A 19,394-nucleotide genomic window follows, 5' to 3' on the forward strand; every position below is an offset into this window, starting at 1 on the left:
TACTATCCTGGTGGGGACCAAAATCTGACTTTTACTATCCTGGTGGGGACTTTCTGCACCGTGGGGACCAAAATCCAGGTCCCCTCGGGGTTGAAAGCAATTTTCACACTCAAAATGCGGTTTTACTGTCAGGGTTACAATTAGGTTATGGTTAGGTTTAGGGTAAGGGTTAGGGTTAGGCATTCATTTTTAATGGTTAGGGTTAGGGTAAGGGGCTAGGGAAAGCATTATGTCAATGGGATGTCCCCACGAGGATAGCAAACCAGACAGGTGTGTGTGTGTGTGTGTGTGTGTGTGTGTGTGTGTGTGTGTGTGTGTGTGTGCAAATGTTGAAACATATTAATTCCCACAGTTATTTGGTGTATGCTTTGCACTCTGTGGATTTATTTACACTGATTATAATCTTTAGCAGTGTTTGGCATTAAACCTTGCAGAGCTGGAAGCATATTCAGCTTGCCAAGCCTCATACACATACTGATATTGCATACTGCAGTCATTGAGTACTATTGTTAGGATGTTAATAGCCTGCTTTTTTTTCTACATTTCTCAGCCCTGTTTAGTTACCATTGGAAACAAGTATGTCAAATACACAAAAATCAAGGTAATACAAATACCTTTGTTGCTTCCTTTGTTCTCTTTGCGGCCTGCGCATCATGTGGACACCTGGTCAACAGGCTGTGCAGGTGCTCTAAATATGCAGAAAATATCATTTGTTTTCAGATAATGACACATTATGCTCCTGTCAAAATATGCAAATATACACTGATGAGCCTCAACATTAATGCCACTGACAAGTATCACTGATTGATCGTTCCATTACAACAAAATGTTCTTCTGGGAAACTTTCGATCATGGCATGTCATGTGGCTGATACTCTGACAAATAGCACTCACCTACGTCACCCCACTGTAAACACAACAGAGCACTGATGGTAGCTGCCTCCCTCAGCAGGACAGTTTGCTTTGGAATGGCTCAGTGACACAAAGCCCAAGGCATTGATTCAACATCCATTTTCCCCAGATCCCATACGATGTGAGCGTACTATAGTGGTTAAAAAACACAACCCACAAAACACAAAGCAACCCTTCTGGTGCCAGACACCACCTTTGCTCCAGAAGTGCTCTACTGGCCTGAGCAAGACCTAACACAGTATTAGTCCAGTGCTTTTAATGTTTTGTCGAACACTAAAGCTAAATCTTGCAAAATAAGATTTTTAAATGCATAATGAACTTGTGTGTAATTAACCCACCAACACCTTAATGTAGCTAAAGCTAGCTGATGTGTGTTTATGCACTGTGTTAGTTTTTAAAACTGTACTAGAGGAATATATATTTGTGTTTCAAAGTTGCAAGTTGACATTACCCTGCCATATGAGGGAAACTGAGCTGGCATGCTGTGACTGCACTTTAGTGAAAAACCTTATGGAGAAATAATGGGTTTTATATAAGGGTTGTTTGCCTTAATAATGCAGTGACTGAAAAGCATGGATATAAGGACGCAATTTGCACAATAACTATTTATTGATGAGATGTACTAAAATTCTTAAATATTTTAAAACCCAGAAGATCTGAGAAGGTTACATATTGGCTTAATTTTTCATTTTCTACTTTACCTTTGCTTTTCGGATATTGCTTTTGTTCAGTGCATTTACATTAATCATAAGATATGAAGGCTACTTTGACCTTTCCTTGGCAGCCATTAAAATGATTAAATTTTCATGCATTCATTTACTAAAATACTCAAGCCGAAACAGACTTATGAACTGTGAACAAAATTTAGGATAAAAACTGTGTAGATGTGAGAAGACGACCGAGTCTCTTTAAATAACGCACGCGGTTTTAATGTGTGACACATTAAATCTGTTGCCTTTAGCTTAAGATTGCGTCTTTGAGAAGAGCTGTCTTCCACAGCTTTTTGGGCCTGTGTATATTTAAAGTAAAAATTAGATTTTTGAAGTCGCTACAGTCATATGATCTTTGACATATAAGTAAATAAAGCCCCTCTCGCCTGGGGATTGCCACCAGGGGACACGTTTGGTTTTTTTGTGACGTTAAGGTATGATGTTTTATATTGAAATAATACTAAGTCAGGCAACTATCTACTGATATGGCAATATCAAGCTTAATTCTGACTTTCATCTGCATCTCCATGTTACCCATGTGATCAGCTGGCAAACAGAGTGTACCCTGTCTTTTTCCCACAGCTCATCTGGAATAGTCTCCAGCGTCCCTGCGGCATTAACTTAGAAAGATTGTTACGGGGGAGATGGTTTGGTGTGAGGTGTTATGCTACTCTTATATGTAGACAGTAATCAATATGAACCATAAATGATCTAATAGAACTAACAGATTTCTATCATTTAAGACTTTCTAATAGAAATGGCATTTATATACAATTTTAAAGCAAAAGTTGAAGGTTTGGTTTGGAGCAGTGTAGTGTTCAGAACTGGAAATAAACAAGCACTTTGTCTAAATACATGCACACAGTTTTCGAAATAAAGTGTAGAAGTTTGTCAGAAATGCTGCTGTGGTTTTGACAAAGTTCTATACAGTCATGCCTCTGGGTTTATGCTTTGTTTTCAAGCATTTCCCATTATGCTTCTCACTGGTTGCCATCTATTATGCTTCTTTACAAGCAAATAGAGAGGTCAAGGGTTACTGCCTGTAGATGAAACTCCACCAAAGGTGACTTTTTAACCTCCTTTAAATCACACAAAAAAATTAGTAAATCCTCCATAGATAATTATAGTTACGAAGGTCAGTGAGACAATGGGTCTGAATCTATGACTGACTTACTGTTATACTGTATGTATGCGTGTTCTGAATATGCATGTTATGTACTGGCGTGCAGAAAACCTCCTTAGTCATTTCTTTGTGACTCAGCCCTCTCCCATCTGACAGCTTAATATTAAAAAGCTTTCATGCCGCAGCAACGCGGTCTGAGTTATGGCTTTTGGCACGGCGTGATTGTGTGTGTTAAAACCTGCTTGGTCATGATGTTTTTGGCTTAGCTTGGATCATAATGAACAGCAAATTTGAATAGCTGTCATCCACAAACCAACTCTTCCCTGCGTAGTGTGTGGGTGGGTGGGTGGATATGAATGTGTCTTTTCTATGCTTGTGTTTCGTATTAGGAGGCATGCATGTGCTTGTGAGCACACCTTATTGTGCTACTGGTTGTGTTTCCCTGCACACTGGACTTGTAAATATATATATATATATATATATATATATATATATATATATATATATAGATATATATGAGTGTGTGTGTGTGTGTGTCTGTGTTATGCAGGTGAGCGAAAGTGAGAGAAACTTTCATGGACAATAAACAATAGCTGTCAGCCCAATGATGACAGACTGGCTGAGGTGGCTTTTTACTGTAAGGTTTCCATTCAAGTTGATATGCAAATAAGCTCCTCGTACTCCACCATACTACTTCTTTAGAACTCCTCATCAGCTCATGCACGCACACACAGCATACCAGAGCTGGGTATTAAATCAATATAAAATCTCTATTGTGGCAGAAAATTTACTAGAATTGAATTTGATTCTTATAATATTGAGATGTATAATACTTTATAAGATTTATCTCATACATTATGCTGGTTCTTCAAGGTCTTTAAAGTTCTAAATGTCACATCTGTGGGCACACAAACCCACTATCACTGTAGTTATGTGTATTAAAGGGAAGAAGATACTGTATTCTTAAAAAGGCATGGTGGGGCAGTAGTTAGTACTTTTGCATCTCTGTGCATAAGCAATTCTGAAACAATTTTACCTGTTTTGGTTTAAATGAAAGCACTAAAAGAGGTGAAATTTCACATATTTCAGACCAAAAAAAGAGGTACCCCTCTTGTTTTCCTTTTTTGTTAGTGTAACTGTCTCTACCGATATAATAGGATAGCACGTTCAGCCCATTCGGGTTCCACGGGTAGAGTAGTTCAGCACCCACATGTGGGCACATCCATAAATACGAAGTTTGAAATGCGTCCCTGCACAGACTCTTTTGGTCTTTTATCTTATCTCATGATCTTCGCATTAGTAAAGGACCATTGATAATCTCATCTTCCGCACAGGTACTGGTTTTTAAATGACAGTCATAGCTGAATAGTTTTATCTGTATTCATTTTATTTAAAGGAGCTTTTGTCAAATTAGATTTCAGAAAATGCTCAATGTCACAGTATTTATTTACAGTCATAGTAAAAACAAAATACACCTGCTATTAATTTAAAGCATTTACCTATCGGGACATAAGATGTCTTTACATATATTTATATTTGTAAGATGTCTTTCTTTTTCTTCATAAGCTGATGTCTTTGCTTCTCGACTTTAGTGTTAACACACGAGGATGTGAACTTCCAAAATTTCTGCTTTTAGTCGAATGCATTTGATTAGCAGTTCCTGGTTGCTGCCTATCCTCTTAATTCCAGTGAAAGGAGTGAGGATGTACTTTTTTTTCCCACATACTGGTTCTCCATTTTAGCCTAATTTTTAGTAAACAAATAATGAAAAAGTGTAATATGTGTTGTTCATCTGAGGTTGTATTTACCTTATTTTAATACCATCTAAGCACCTGATATACCATGACTACGTGTATTGTATACCATAGTATTACATGCAGTATATATTGTAAATAGGACTTCGCGTGATGTATTTACAGAATATAGTTATCATTTGCTATGATTAAATGCACTGTGACTTGTTAGCTCAGCTGGCCAAAGGACTGATGAGTTTGTGCCATGGTGAGGGATGCGTTGTCCATGCTTCCATCCACTGTTCACAGGAATAGCTGCTCCTCTGAAATTATCAGTCTGATTTTAGTGAAACTTACACTCAGTGATCACTTAATGAGACCCAACTTGTGCTCAATCTTTTAACCTCTTATGAATATAAAAAAAAAAAAAAAAAGATTTATTGGGATTTAAAAGGGGATTCTGCTCATCTGGATGTAGTGTTTTCAGTGGGAGAAACATTTTGTCACTCATCCAGAAAAGTCATTTGGGTGAGTGACAAAACGTTTCTCTCACTGAAAACTCTAAATCCAGTTGAACAGAATCCACTTTTGGGGATTGCCTTACCTGGATGATTGAGCATGCATCAAGATGTTATTGAGATTTACATCTAATGTACATGTCATTAAAAATCCATGAATGACTTAAAATGTGTAAATATGTTGAGTTATTAAAATAGCTTTGAATTAATTAAATAAGATCAGGTCCTTAATAGTCAAGTAAATTTTCTTCCAGAAACAGGGAGCATCATATTAAACTTTCTTTTCCCAGTTCAGTATGAGCTCTGGGAGTAGCAGTAAATCCTGGGAAGGAAAACAATAACTTCTCATACCTTTTTGAAGCACATCGATCTGTAGTCATGATGGAAGCAGACCAAACATGGTTAGATTAGAAATCTTAATCGAGCACATAGCAAGTAATGGTGCTGTTTAAAATTTGCATTGATCAGTAATTTGTCTCCCATAAAATAGAAAAGTAAATTTGAGTTAGGTTTACACAAACACGCACACCCCTCAACAAAATCTCCATGGATCTCTTTCTCTCTTCCTCCCACTAGTTTCTGAGCCCTTAATTGAAGGAAGTATTACACAGATAAACCTTTACATTAACACATTTGATTTAAAAGGTCACCAGAATAGGTAAAAAACCTTCAAATGACTGGCCAATTCATGTTTCTTAAATCACAGGGACAAAAACCAACATTTCAAAGCACCGGCACCTGTATGCACACACTTAAACTCATAACACGAGACACATGAACACACGTTCAAGACAGACAGGTGGTGAGTTTGATAAAAAACAAACACATGAACACAGATGGATTTCAGTGGCAAAGTCTCTCAGAGAGCTCGAGCAATTGAGAAAACTTAATTAAAAGTAAACTTTGGGCAAGATTAGAAAGCTTGCCCTCACTGTTAATGAGAGCATGCTGTTTATGAAATGTAAGCCTTCAAAAACACATTGGAATGCAAATGAGACAGTTTTAATAAGGATTTCACTACATGCCCCATATTTTTTGTTGTTACACTGTGAACATGAAGAATCACTGCGAGAGCAGAGACGTGCAGTATTTTGACCATTTAGACATGCAGAATGAGTTGCATGTAGACTAATTAATATCTGCTGCCATGGATTTGGTTCCGTGTGAGTATAATTAATCATACCTTCAGCACTTTATGGGGACTTTTCAACAATGACTTTTGATTTACATGAGACATTGGTGATGAGGACAGACTTACACAGCCTTCCTGCTGCACCGTTTGCCTGAAGAGAGGAAAACAGACTTCACTAATACTCCATTGATAAAAGCAGCGGGGATTTTTGTTGTGTCGAGGTTTTAAGTGAGGATTTGAAATGCGGTGTCTGGCTCAGACTCGTCAAAAACATTCAGCAACGTTATTAAAAGAAAAAAAAAGCAGGAAGGCATTTGGCATTTCCCTGATAAAATGTGTGAAACAGCAGGAGGGGGATATTTTGATATGAATTCAGAAACAATAAATCTACGGATAGTATGTTGACAGGACTGTCTTTAAAGTTTTGCTTGACTGGCTAAGATGAAGTCATGCAGCTTAAGCCTTTGGCATTTTGTGTAGCCGGAGATATCAGTATTCAGGAAGCATTCTAAATACTGGGAAGGATTGTTTTCAAAGAAGGGCAAAGCAATGTACTTTATCTTGTAGCCGAACGGATAGATATGTCTGACAAACTTGGTTCAGCAAGGTCTAACCCAGTGTCCCTGCCAGAGGCAAACATCTTTACTGTAACATTGTTCCTTTTCCTTTTGTTTCTCAAGATGCAAACATGCACCCTGACCTTCTTCTATTCTTTTATCTTTTTTTTTTTCCTCCCGTCGCTGTCTGTGTTTTTCTGCTTGTACTCGCCGTGTGCTTTTGTCTCGCTCTTTCAGGGATTCAGTCTAAAGAAATTCATCTGGTCTCCCTTTATCTTTCCGTGTTTCTTTTTTATTCGTATGCATTTTCGACATATGTTCTCTTTCCTCTCTTACATTGCTACACCTTCCTGCATAATGGCGTCTCCTCTCTTTGCCCTTCCACTTCCCCATCCCACTTCGAACTTATTCCCTTCCCTCTCATTTCTTCCCCCTCTCATCCACTCCGGCTCACCCAGCGCTAGACAGAGGAAATGAAAAGTGTATGTATTCTGTAGCAGCAGCACAGTGTGGCAGCAGGAGGGAAACTGCTGTTTTATGGTTTTATTTATGGATCTGTAGATTTCTGACGCTCTGCACATCACACACAGGGGCAGAAATGAAGAGCAGCCCGATCTGAACTGCTGCTAGTACCCCCAGTGGAGCTGCAGACTAGCAAAGGAGGCAGGGGAGTAAAGAGGCTCACTTTTCACATATTTTAGACCAAATATCCATTAGCTACACCCCACTGTGTAGACAAACACACAGGTACGCTCATACGCAATATGGAAATGCTTATGCTCAACTATTCATGGCAGCATATTAATTTACACAAACGCATCGGTCCTATTAATTCATCTGCTCAACTTCTCCATCAGGCAAAACACATAGCCAGTGACTTATCCCCCACAATCACATTCTAATAACAAAATATATAATTTGCTCTGCTTTCCGTGGGTTTTTTTCTGTCAACTGATTGCTTATACATTCCCAGCGGAGATGAGTTTTCTTATCTGAAGGTCAACTGAAGCCATAACAGTGTTTGTCACCTCACACTCTTAAAACCCAGCAGCATTTAATAGAAGCGGCTATCATTGCACAGCAGATGGTGCTAAGAGTGCTAGTGCACATATTTGCTCATGTCACAGCCAATAAATAACCTTAAATGTAAGGAGAATTTTCAGGTGGATAGAACGAACGGCAGCGCTGCAGTGAAATCAAGGCTTGATGTAATGTGCGGTACCTAAACCCAATGCAGTCACGTTTTTCATGTCAGTGATTTTTGAAATCCTGTCTTATTGATGGCGTGAGCTTGCAACCACCGGCAAAACTGAAACGACTTGCACTTTTTTAGTTTTCTGATTATTTTTTTTTCCGCTCTTTCATGCAGAGTGATCATTGCTCACACTCCAAAGGATTTGAATCAACTGTACAAACAAAACTCTGAGAAGCTCTTGTGTAGTTTTGCATCTGAATGGTTTTCTTCCAGTAAACCTGAAAAGTTGTTCTCTCCGAGAAAATAAAATAGAGAAAAAACAAATCCGGATTTTCTTGTATTCTGTTTGAGTAAGATACAGCTTTCTTCTTCTCTTTGCCTCAACGATCTCCAGACTTTAGTTACTGTGCAAAAATATTTAACTTTATTTAACTTTATATTTATTGCTTCCAAGGAGCCTCTTGCAATTTTTACCCCTCAGCCATAAAAGCCTGATGGGGTGTTGCCATCACCCTGCCGGGCTGGCTGGCAGGACGGACACCCAAATTTGAACTTAACTCGATAACTCGAGAATGAGGCAGTGTAGAATTTTGAAATTCATGCCATAGGGTGTATCTACTGAAAATCTCAAACGAGTTTGAGTCTCAGTGAACTCAAAATCAAGGTCAAGGTCAGAGGTCAAATTTTCTGAAAATCTTGGTAATGTAATAACTGAAGAAGGAAGTCACCCAGGACTTTCAGATTCTTACCATCTGCTAAAAATCTCAGATGAGTTCCGGTGACCTCGACCTCAAGACGCATCAATCCAAATGTAAATCCAATCCATCCGTCAATTGTGTACCTCCATTAGGAGGTCTGGAGAGGAGGTACAACTTTGTCTACAGCTATTTCTAAAACATGGTGGGGGCCCTGCCATGATGTAATCCAAATTGCTGGGGTCACGAACCCAAAAAAGTACCCTCAGATTTTTTTTATCAACCATGTGACTGACAACCGCTTCATTTTTCAGCACGGCAATGATCCTAAACACACTACCAATGAAACAAAAGTATACCTGGATAGAAAAAAAATTCAGGGGCACATTATCATGTCATGGATTTGCTTCCGTAGAGCCTGAACCTCAACATCTTGACAGAGATCAGAACAAAAGGCAGCTAATATCCAAAGAAGAGCTTTGAATTTCATTTAAGAAGCCTTGAGAAATATTCTTGAGGATTAATTAAAGAAACTACAAGAAAGCTTCAATAATACGGTTCAGCCTGTGATGAAGAATAAAGGTGGTCATAGCAGATATTTTCTAAAAAGCTTATATTAATGTGTCTATCTCTTTGGTTTCACCTTAAACAGGTAAATCATCTTCACAGTCAAATGCAATGACATATTGTATGATGCTGTTCTCAGTGTGGTGAGTGAGCTGCAGCATTGTGTGAAACGCGGTCATACATTGACCTCATTTTAGTAATTTGGACAGCTCAGTATCGGGTAAACATAATTTATACAAAATGACTTTCTCTCGCGCCGTGAAGCGTGAGGAAATTTGATAGCACACTGTTCTGAGGGAGTGGAGGATCTACCCCCCTGAGAGAATGACTTTAATTTGCCTCGCGCTGACATTTTATGTTAAAAAGGGGACACCCGTGCGTCGCTAAATGCATTTATACGTAATGGGCGGGAAAAAACAACCCGTTTCTGTTTGTGTCTAGCTCAGCGTTACTCTGCACATGTGTGCTGCGTTCCATTTTTTTCTGCCAGTGACAAATCCTGCTCTTTATCATGAGTCATTAGCAAAATGATCATGAAAACACAATCATTAATGATAAGACTCACCCTGACACTGATCAGCATCTCCGTTGTTCAAAATGATGATGAAGTGTTTTCTTTCCTGCTCACAATGACTGAAAATTAAAAATGATTTCTAACAAGTGCTGCACCTGCAGTAAAAAGACTCAAGTTTGAGTATAATCTTTTAGTTTTTACATAAATTGCAGCTTTAGATAGAGGGCGGTAACCTTGACCACTGCGCTGTCTGTGGTTAGTGTGCATCAAACGTAATTCGTTTCCATATTTTAGCGTTTATAAGCCTGTTTTTATAGAAAAGACTACAGAGAAGAAAAAAATATAAACCAGCAACAGTCTCTCCTCTCACTCCCTCTATCGCTCTCAAAAATGGCCCCCAAACACAAAAATGGCCCCAGAAACGTCTGGGAATCTCTCCTCTCCTCTCGCCCAGCCTCTCTCTAAGGCAATTTGTTGTGTAAATACGGTCTACTTACAGCTGACGGGTCCTTTCAGCTGTGGCGCTGGAAATGCAATTACAGGCAGCAAACATCTCCATTGTTATCACTGGAGGATGCGACGCTCATTTCGGTCCCCTCTGCAAAGGGGGCCGTTATTGATCGGTATCAGCTTTGAGGAGGGGATTACTAATGAAGCCATCTGAAAGCTTTTTGTGCTCAGTAAAGTTTGCACGCGCATAAGAGTATCTGTAAGTGTGTGTATGTGTGTAGGTCTGTAAATGGATGTGTGTAGGAGACACAAACATAGATAATGTGTGTCAGTAGATGTAGGTGCCACTCTGACATCCTGTTGGTAATGACTCCTAATTCTTCCTCATGTGGTGCTCTGGTGCCTCTGGTGGTACTTTTCTTAATTACTTCCACGATTATTTCCCCCAGAAAAACACTTCACATTGACTGTAGTCTAATGGCAGTGCGCTGAGGTAGAAATATTGTGATAATTGCATATTTGTAAAGCTTTGGAAGCCTGTTTTTGAGCAGTACCTCATGCCATTTTTATTTTACAAAGTGTTGGCATATTTCATAGATGTAGTGCACATTGTTTTGCAGCCTTATGCCAAAGTTTTAGAGAAAGCCATAGAGCCCCTAAAAACTTGCCCTTTTTTACATTATGTAATAAACAAATTCAAATTTCAAATATTTTATAAAAACATCCCAAGAAAACTGTTCCCTCTTTGGGAGTAACTCCCGTATTCATTTACTGTCACATCGCTGTTAATGCCTTTTATGCTCAGTGAAGTTCACATGAGCATGAGTGTGTCTGTAAGTAAGTGTGTGTGGGTGTAGGTCTGTAAATGGATGTGTGTTGGAGAGAAAAACAGAGATAATGTGTGTCAGTAGATGCAGGTACCACTCTGACATCCTGTTTGGTAATGACTCCTAATTCTTGTGGTGCTCTGCTGCCTCTAGTGGTACTTTTAAGAACAGCTTCCACTTTTATTTACAACAGAAAAAGGCTTCACAGTGACTGTAGTTTAATGGCAGTATGCAGAGGTAGATTTTTTATGATCATTGCATTTGGATGATGATTGATAATTATGATAATTGGCCTTAGAACCCTGTTGGGTTAAGGGTATTTTTAGCAATGCCTCAGGCCATTAGGATTTATCAAAGTTCAAATCAAATCAAATCACTTTTATTGTCACATCACATTACCGGTACACTGGGATGAATCTTGTTTCATTGATTTAGTGCACACTTTTTCTAATACTGCTCCAAAATTTACTCAAAGCCTTGAGGCCTCGAACATTTAGATGTAAACATTCCATATTCTTGTACATAATGTAATAAATAAATAAATGTTATAAAAGCATGCAAGATAGTTAGAGAAATCTAAAATGTAAAGTAAGAGAACTGTTCCTCCCGTGGCAGTAACCCCCCTCATGTGCATTAATAAGAATGTGAGAAAAGTATTTTTAAAGCCTTTTGATTTCACATTTTTAAGAGAGTCCAGAACTCATAATCCGACAGTATCTGCCTTGACTTCACCCTCTTTTCCCAGTTGCTAAGAACATGGTGGAAACACATTATCCTACAGAGAGAAACCTTAAAGCCGGCACTTAAACGCAGTCAGACGTTGTTCTCGTACACCCAGGGCATAGCGAGCCTGACTCTGTGCTCGCTCAATTATTAAGTAACGCAACTTCACATACAACTCATTTCCCCACCACCCTTATTCTGAGTCAAGCTGCTCTAATACCATGCTTGTTTGGCAGTCTTTGAAGCAGAATAGGATTTTTCTTTGTCCCTGTTTGATGTGCGTGCAGGCGCCTGTGGACAAATGATTTGCTTCATTCTCTGCTGGCTTTGTTCTTTTGTGTTCATTTTTTTTCTTACCCTTGTGTGATGTGATTGCACCAAAACCATTTTTGCATATTTATAAAATTCTTAATATCTAATGCTATTCACATTTTGCATCTTCACATGCGTGCCAAGGCAATGCAAGGTGGCGCTTTGAGGTTACTACTGTGCAATAGTAGTATGACTAATGTGTGTGTATGTGTGTGTATATATATCTATATATATATATATATATATATATATACATATACATATAAAATATAAAGCTACTTCACATTTATAAGATTCCAAATATGTGTGTCTAAGTGTAGACCATTAAAGATGTATCGAAATGCAAAAAGCCTCAAAAAAAAGAAAAAAAGAAAAACCCCAGATTATGTAAGATATTTTTGCACTAATGATGCATAGTAGTTGTCCTGGCACCCAATTTACCGAGGCTGGAGGAAAAGTGTCCCTTAAAATATTCAGAGACTTGCAGCCTAATTATTAATTTAGACTTTTGCTAAAGTTACGCTTTTGAAATATGATTCGGTTTATTAAAACTAACTATATTCTGTTTATGTAAGAAACACGACACGCACATATTTTTTTAAAAAGTTAATGACGTACGATGTTTTTGTTCTTTGCTTTGCATGACTGCACATTTGATTTCATACATTATTAACTATATTCTGTTAAGATTTTACAGATAAAAATGTAGTACTCGGCTCTACCCACCTGTGTACAAAACAGCTTTTTGCTGTTGCGAGCTCTGGGGGGAAGCATGTGCTCTTTGAACACTTTATTAGGAGCACCATGCTACATACTGAGCAGGACCTCCCTTTGCTGTGCAGCTTCTACAAAATGTTAACATGATTGCATCAGTTAATGTCTGTAGATTTGTATTTATTTTTTTATTCTTTTTTTTTGTAGCTGCACTTTAATCGTGCAAATCATCCACTCTTCCACATTCCAGATGTTTGATGTTGGATCCAGATGTTAGTCTCTGTGGCCATTTGCTTTAGGATACGGAGCATTATCATCCTGAAAGTAGCCATTAGACAATAGATTGTAAATTGTGGGTGTAAAGGGATAGACTGCACTTAGCCAGCTGCAGTGGTGTGGAATTTAATCCTTGATTGACTGGTGTTGCCATGAAAACATTCCCACACCATTACAGCTCCACCACCAGCCTGGACTGTTGACACAGGGCACTTTGGTGCTGATGTGAATTTCTGACCCTACCATCTGCGTCACTCTGCAGGCTGTGTTTTTCTGTTCTTCGGTTTCTTGTGAGCTTGTGCCAGCTGCCGCTCCATATTTCTATTTATGTGCGCTCCCGCTGTTGCAGCTCACCCGCTTCGAGGTTGGATGTTTGTGAACTCTGAGATCCTTTTTGTGCTCACAATAGTCATAAAGATTTGTTATCCGAGTTACCTCAGCCCTTCTGTCAGCTCCAACCAGTCTGACCATTCTACTTTGACCTCTCATCAACAAGACATTTTCTTCAGCAAAACTATTGCTCACTGGATGTTACTTTTTTTGGTCATGGTTTCATACTTTTCACACAATTCTGAGCAATGTCTGACTGCTGTACTTGGAAATCCAAGGAGAGGAACAGTACTCCAGTATATCTGGCACCAACAATATCATTATCATCGAAGTCAGCGATGTTCAGTTTGTCCCTCTTTCTAATGTTTTATGTGAACATTAACTGAGATTCCCTATGCACATCACTGCTGCCACACGATTGGTTAACTGGATAATTGATAAATTGATGACTGATTGAATGCACAGGTGCCTGCAGCCCCCAGTAATTGTAATATTGGCCTCCTTTAAACTCAAATGTGGTAGAAAATCTTAAATAACATATTTTGGCTACTTAAACTTATCAATGTGGTTTGCAAGGTTTTATTTACCCTTGCAGTGCTGTTTAGCTCTTTCACTTAAGTAAATCATGTTTGCATGGTTTCTTGTCAGCGAAACTTTGGAGGTTGGTGCTTTTTGAAGTCATCGGTTAAGGCAGTTTTGCTTCCACAAAATTCTAAAATTGATATTTTAATAGAGCAGAAATAATTTCCCAAGGAAAAAAAGAAAGACCTCCTGCTTGCAGTGTGATTTATAGTACTAATGAGAACTCATCCTCCAACTTACTCTTAAACACTGATCATAGCACACTGACACCAAGCAGACAAACCAGGGAATTAAATAAAGATGGATTTAAGAAACCAAAAACAAATGGAAATTTAAAAAAAGAGAGGCTGCTGTGTCTTGCTTTGTGAAAGTGTTCAGACATAAACGGGTCAAAGCTTTCCAAAAGAAAAAAAACCCTTCCTCCATTCAGATCTGAAAACCACATTAACTGTTTTTCCTTCATTAACACAACTGAAGTAGATTTTTGCAAATTTACTAAACTGAAGGTTCAGAAATTTCTTAAGTACTTAATTTGCTACAGATGTTAAGGACACAGTACCAGATAAAAATGAGGAAATAACAAAAAGCCCCAGGTGTAAATCTCCTACCGTGAGCGTAGCCTTTTCATATTAGACACGACTGAATAGCTCCATTCTCTCAGTGTTTGTCAGCTCAGCTTGTTCAGAGCTAATGCAGCGTAAATAAATGTAACGCTTAATGGAAAAAGTGACGTGCAAATTCACATTTTTTGTCATTTGGGGCTATTGAAGCATGATCAGTGATTTGTTATTTTGCCTAGATTAATATTCACAGTACTCTGCAAAAGTCTTGAGCAACCCCTCACATTTTGCTTCCAGTGAGACAGACTTTGTTGTTATTTATTCATTTATTTTAAAGGTGGTCTGGATCCAGTAATTATCCAGGCTTTCTCGGGGTCTTTCAAATGGTTTATTGTTTTGTTTTTTTGACATGGGCTGCTTTTTCTCTCATTTTCAGTCCAGTCCTTTTACCTGACCATTTTCGAAGGAGTGCTTTTCTTCTGTTCTCATTTAAGCCTAAAAAAGCACCTAACTCTATTTAATAACCAGTGTTATATTTACATGTAACAGACAAGTGAGCAAAGAACCAATTTAAACATTTATCTTTAGACATTTTATTACTAGCCTGCTTAAACACACAATTTATTTGGATTTCTGTAGCTGAATCTGTGAAAAAATACCAAAGATGACACAGTTTGATAGGCATAAAATAATATTTTTTGCACTAGCAAGGTGATTCACAAAGAGCCCTTAGCAGAAAACCTTGTATATATCTCAGCATGGTGTGCAGTACATTCTTTAAAAAAAAGGTAAGAATCTGGACAAGTGGAGGACAAAAGATGAATTGGCAGGACAAAAAAACTATCTACAGCTGATGAACAGTGTCTGACAGCCATGTCCTTAAGAGACAGCAAATTATCCAGCAAAGATCTGACAGAGGACCTGAAAGACCCATCAGGACCTTCTACTGTTTGTCGAAAACATCATCAGACATGGTCTCAGTGGAAGGGTGGCTATCAAGAAGCCATTCTTAATGAATTGAAACACAGAGAGAAGGCTGAGGTATGCCAAATTACACAAAAATTGGACTGAAAAACATGGCAACAGGTCCAAATTTGATGATTTTTTTTGGTTCAAATCATTGTCAGCATGTGGAGGAGGTCATGAGAGAGGTGAACAGTGAGTGTCTACGGCCATCTGTAAAACACAGAGGCAGCTTTGTCATTATTTGGTGCTGCATTTCATACAGTGGTGTTGGAGATCTTGTTAAAACTGAGGGAGTTAACACACCATTCAGTACCATTTGAAAAGTATCTGCTTCATTTTTCAGCATAATAATGTTGAAAAAATGACAATCCCAAACCAACCTGGAGAGAAAAACACAGTGGACCGCTATCACTGATTAAATGGCCTCCTCAGAGCCCAGGCCACAAAATGTTTGAAGCACTGTGGGATCATCTCCACAGAAAAATAAACAAAAGTCAGCCAACATCCAAGGAAGAGCTTCCAATGCCATTTAAGAAGCCTGGAGAACTATTCCTGAAGACTATGTAAACAAAGCAAGAAAGGTGGTCCTAGCAGATGGTGACTTTGAAGATTGTCAGAATTAAACACTGTTTTTGCCTTATGTATTGTATTTCCATCTATGTTTGTCATGTTTCAATAAATTACTGTATGTATTATTTTAAAGCAAAATATAAAGATGTAAAAAGCGATATTATGTTCTTAACTATGTGAATGGTTTTGCACCAGTCCTCTTCATACCCTGCTTTGTTCTTAAGATCAGGTCTAAAGCTTAGTGGGAGTCAGTGTAAGGAGGCTAAAATGAATTTAGTTCTCTACAGCAAAGGCTAAATAAGTTCCCAATAAAGGACCAGCAGATGGCAAAATTTGTCTTACAGTGGGTTGCATGGGTACTACTGAGTTTCCTAGTTTGACCACTTGAGGACACTGTTGGACAGCTGCTTTAGTCAAATCATTTGTAGTTGTTGGGAAAGTACTGAAGGCTTGTTGTGTATAAAATCACAAAACAAAAGAATATGTGGTATGTGACTTGTATACCCTAGTGGTTACCTTCCCTGCTACTGGCAATTAAAATGAGGACATAACTGTAATGACTGTGATTACTTCAGTAATCACAAAGTAGGAATATTCAAGACGCTTTGTGGATTTGGCTGTAAAACCACGTGTGGCCTCACACTGCTTTGCACAATCCAAAGTCATGTGGACCACCCTGCCTCACAATTGTTATCCAAGACCATGTTGATCCAGACCACTTCTCAAAGAAAAAAAAAAGACTCTGGCATGCAGCAATATAATGAACAGCCAAAGAGCATTAAGTGTGGTGTCACTTGGTCTGCCATTAGTATTGTGTGTAATTGTTATATTTCTGTCTCCTCTGTCCAGATAATGATGTCCTGCAGTTTGGCAAGCTGGTAAGCACCTCCAACACTTACGAGCCCACTGACCCCGGAAAGCCCAGGAAGGCCGTAACTGTGACCACAGACCAGCCTCTTCTTTGGAGCATGGGCATCGGTAAAAACGGGGAATGACAAAAAGAAATCCTTCTTAATGGAAGTGAAAAGTTAGGAATTGTGACCTAGTTTCTCCAGATCAGCTACGAAAAAAAAAAAAAAAATCTCAGGTTTTACACTTACATTTGAACAGGCTTTTTAATTTTTGTTCACTCAGATATAAATGGAAAATCTAATGCTGAAAAGCTAATTTCTCTGCTGTAACCATGGTGACCACTGTCTTTTGAATAACATACTCAAACCACAATAGTCATGAATGCCAAATTATTACTACTCAAGCAAGTCTTTCATGATGGTAACGTGAAGTGGCACTATACAATTAAACTCTATTCCTACCTTGAGCTTCTACACTGTAGTGTTAAAATCAAAATGAACAATTCTGTTTTAATATCTGCACATTATTGCCTACATGTGTCGATATCCACTTTGCATAGCAACATCCTGCGTGTGCCTTTGAGGTCAAGACGACAGGCCTGCCTTCTGTGGCTGTTAGCAATATCTATTGATTAAATCGAATTGAGAACGCCTAATTAAAAAGTGCCTTTTGATGGCAGATTTACAGAAGGTAAAAACCAAGCTACTGTAAAAAGGTGCTATGTTGATAGAGTAGACGGGACATATCAGATTTCCAATTATTTTTATTTACACAGTGACATAAATGTTGAGCACAGAATGTAAAAATGCCATCCCGACAGTCCCCCCTCCCCCCAATCACACCAGCTGTTAACACTGCACCGCCATCTCCTGTCCCCACGTGATGAAGTCTGATTGATCAGGACCTAACCGCCACTAGAAGGAAAAACAGAGAAGGGGATGTTAAGTATGAGAACACAAATGTACCTTTTTTTCACATATTCTGACTTTTTATAACAGAAGCCTAAGCAGTATTTTTATGCGGTCTTCTACTGTACACAAACAATTGCCAACGGTACCGGTGTGACTTTTTAAATCCTGTGTTTTGTGTAATAAAAATGACTAATCACTCGAAGAGTTTGTGTCATTTTATCATCCATTTAATGAAATTTATATACAAGAGAAACTTGATCAGAGACTTAAATAAAAGATGCAATAATGTTAAATTTGTCTGTGGAAATATAGTATTAGTAGCAGCTATAACATGACTGTAACAATGGTAGAGCCATAGTGATTCACAAGATTCAAGGGTGATGGCAGAAATTCTGGATCAAAGTGCAGTATTTTTTCATTATAAAATTAAGACATTACAGGAGTTTTAAAATAAAAATACATATATATTGTACTGAGTAAAATTGAGGTTGAACTTAGATAACAACAAGTAAAGGCAGATGATAATGAGAAGTGGGTCTGGATCAGTAAGTAACCCTCTTTGTCTGAAGAGTCATCACTGACTTCAATTTTGAATGATCAGCCGACTCAGATTGAGAGGAATACAGAGCAAAACCTTAACCCCCCACATTATCAGTGAGCCAGATTAGAGCACGTTTTAAACAATGTTATCTAAAAATTGTTCAAAGACAGTCTGCCTGATGCTGTTTGTCATAAATTGTTTACTTACACAATGATGTTGTTGATGGGGATGTGAATGAGCTTGACAAAGAAACCAATGAATCCCATGATGGCAAACCCAATCGCTGTGGCCATTGCAATCTTCTGAAATTCTGGGTGAGGGCAAAGATAATCATTGTTAAAAATACTGGAAATAATACAATGCCCCTATTAAAGAAAAAGATCATAATAATTGAGCTCTTTGGATCCGGAATTTGTTAGTCAATTGGTTCAAATTTATATATTTGTTTTCGTTTCCAATAAAAGAAAAGAAACAACACCCACCTTTTCTGTCGGGTTTTGTGCACCTCTTAACGAGCCTGATGGAGTCTTTCACGAACTGCCGGCCGGGCTCAACAAACTGCATAACCTGATCCATGGTGCTTAGTCTGAAGATAGAAACAACACAAGTCAATATTAAAGCTGGGACTGGTTTCAGTGCTGACGTTGACTTAAGCTGACCGAGCTTTAACAACTTTGTCATTATAAATATACTGTATATATTCTCATTTTCTAAGAAATAAACAAAAAATACGATAAAAAAAAAGTATGCGAAGCTGATTTTAAGTCAGTTATGTTACGTTAATTTAATTAAAACTCGACCTTAGCTAACGTTATCCTAAGATATGCTAACTATTATGGCGACGTAGCGTTATGTTGGCAATAAACCTCGACATCTAAAATAAAATCAAAAGGTCCCAACCCAACTATAGTTGGCTACATTTATCTGATGAAAAAGACATATGTGTATGTAAAAGCGGCCGTTAGCTTACCTATTTCCTACGTGATGTTTAGTAAGAAAGTCAGAGAAGTGAGAGCCACGTAGCTACGACACAGATCACCCCCTTGTAGAGAAAGAGCTGACGTAGACTTTAGGAGCGCATGCGTATTGAATTCTATGCGCTGTTATCATTCTCTGCACCGCCCC

General features: G+C 38.3%; 2 protein-coding genes across 3 annotated transcripts in view; one reads left to right on the forward strand and one right to left on the reverse strand.

Moving 5' to 3' along the window:
• The window catches only part of tpk1 (thiamin pyrophosphokinase 1), an 87,418-nt gene extending 69,976 nt beyond the window's left edge, over window positions 1-17,442 (forward strand). For both annotated transcript variants that reach the window (XM_063483827.1, XM_063483829.1), the window contains exon 9: window positions 16,815-17,442. In XM_063483827.1, coding sequence (XP_063339897.1) covers window positions 16,815-16,960 — 146 coding nt within the window. In that variant the 3' untranslated portion in view covers window positions 16,961-17,442. The remainder of the gene's footprint in view (window positions 1-16,814) is intronic.
• Window positions 17,443-17,562: 120 nt separating this feature from the next.
• sec61g (SEC61 translocon subunit gamma) lies at window positions 17,563-19,347 on the reverse strand. The gene is made up of 4 exons (XM_063483830.1): window positions 19,240-19,347; window positions 18,752-18,855; window positions 18,477-18,579; window positions 17,563-17,731 (listed from the first exon to the last, which is right to left on the reverse strand). The coding sequence occupies exons 2-4, from the start codon at window positions 18,843-18,845 to the stop codon at window positions 17,722-17,724; spliced, it is 207 nt and encodes a 68-aa protein (XP_063339900.1). The 5' UTR covers window positions 18,846-18,855; window positions 19,240-19,347; the 3' UTR covers window positions 17,563-17,721.
• Window positions 19,348-19,394: the final 47 nt, after the last annotated feature.

This window comes from Pelmatolapia mariae, linkage group LG9 (genome assembly GCF_036321145.2).
Source record: "Pelmatolapia mariae isolate MD_Pm_ZW linkage group LG9, Pm_UMD_F_2, whole genome shotgun sequence".
NCBI classification, from domain to species: domain Eukaryota; kingdom Metazoa; phylum Chordata; class Actinopteri; order Cichliformes; family Cichlidae; genus Pelmatolapia; species Pelmatolapia mariae.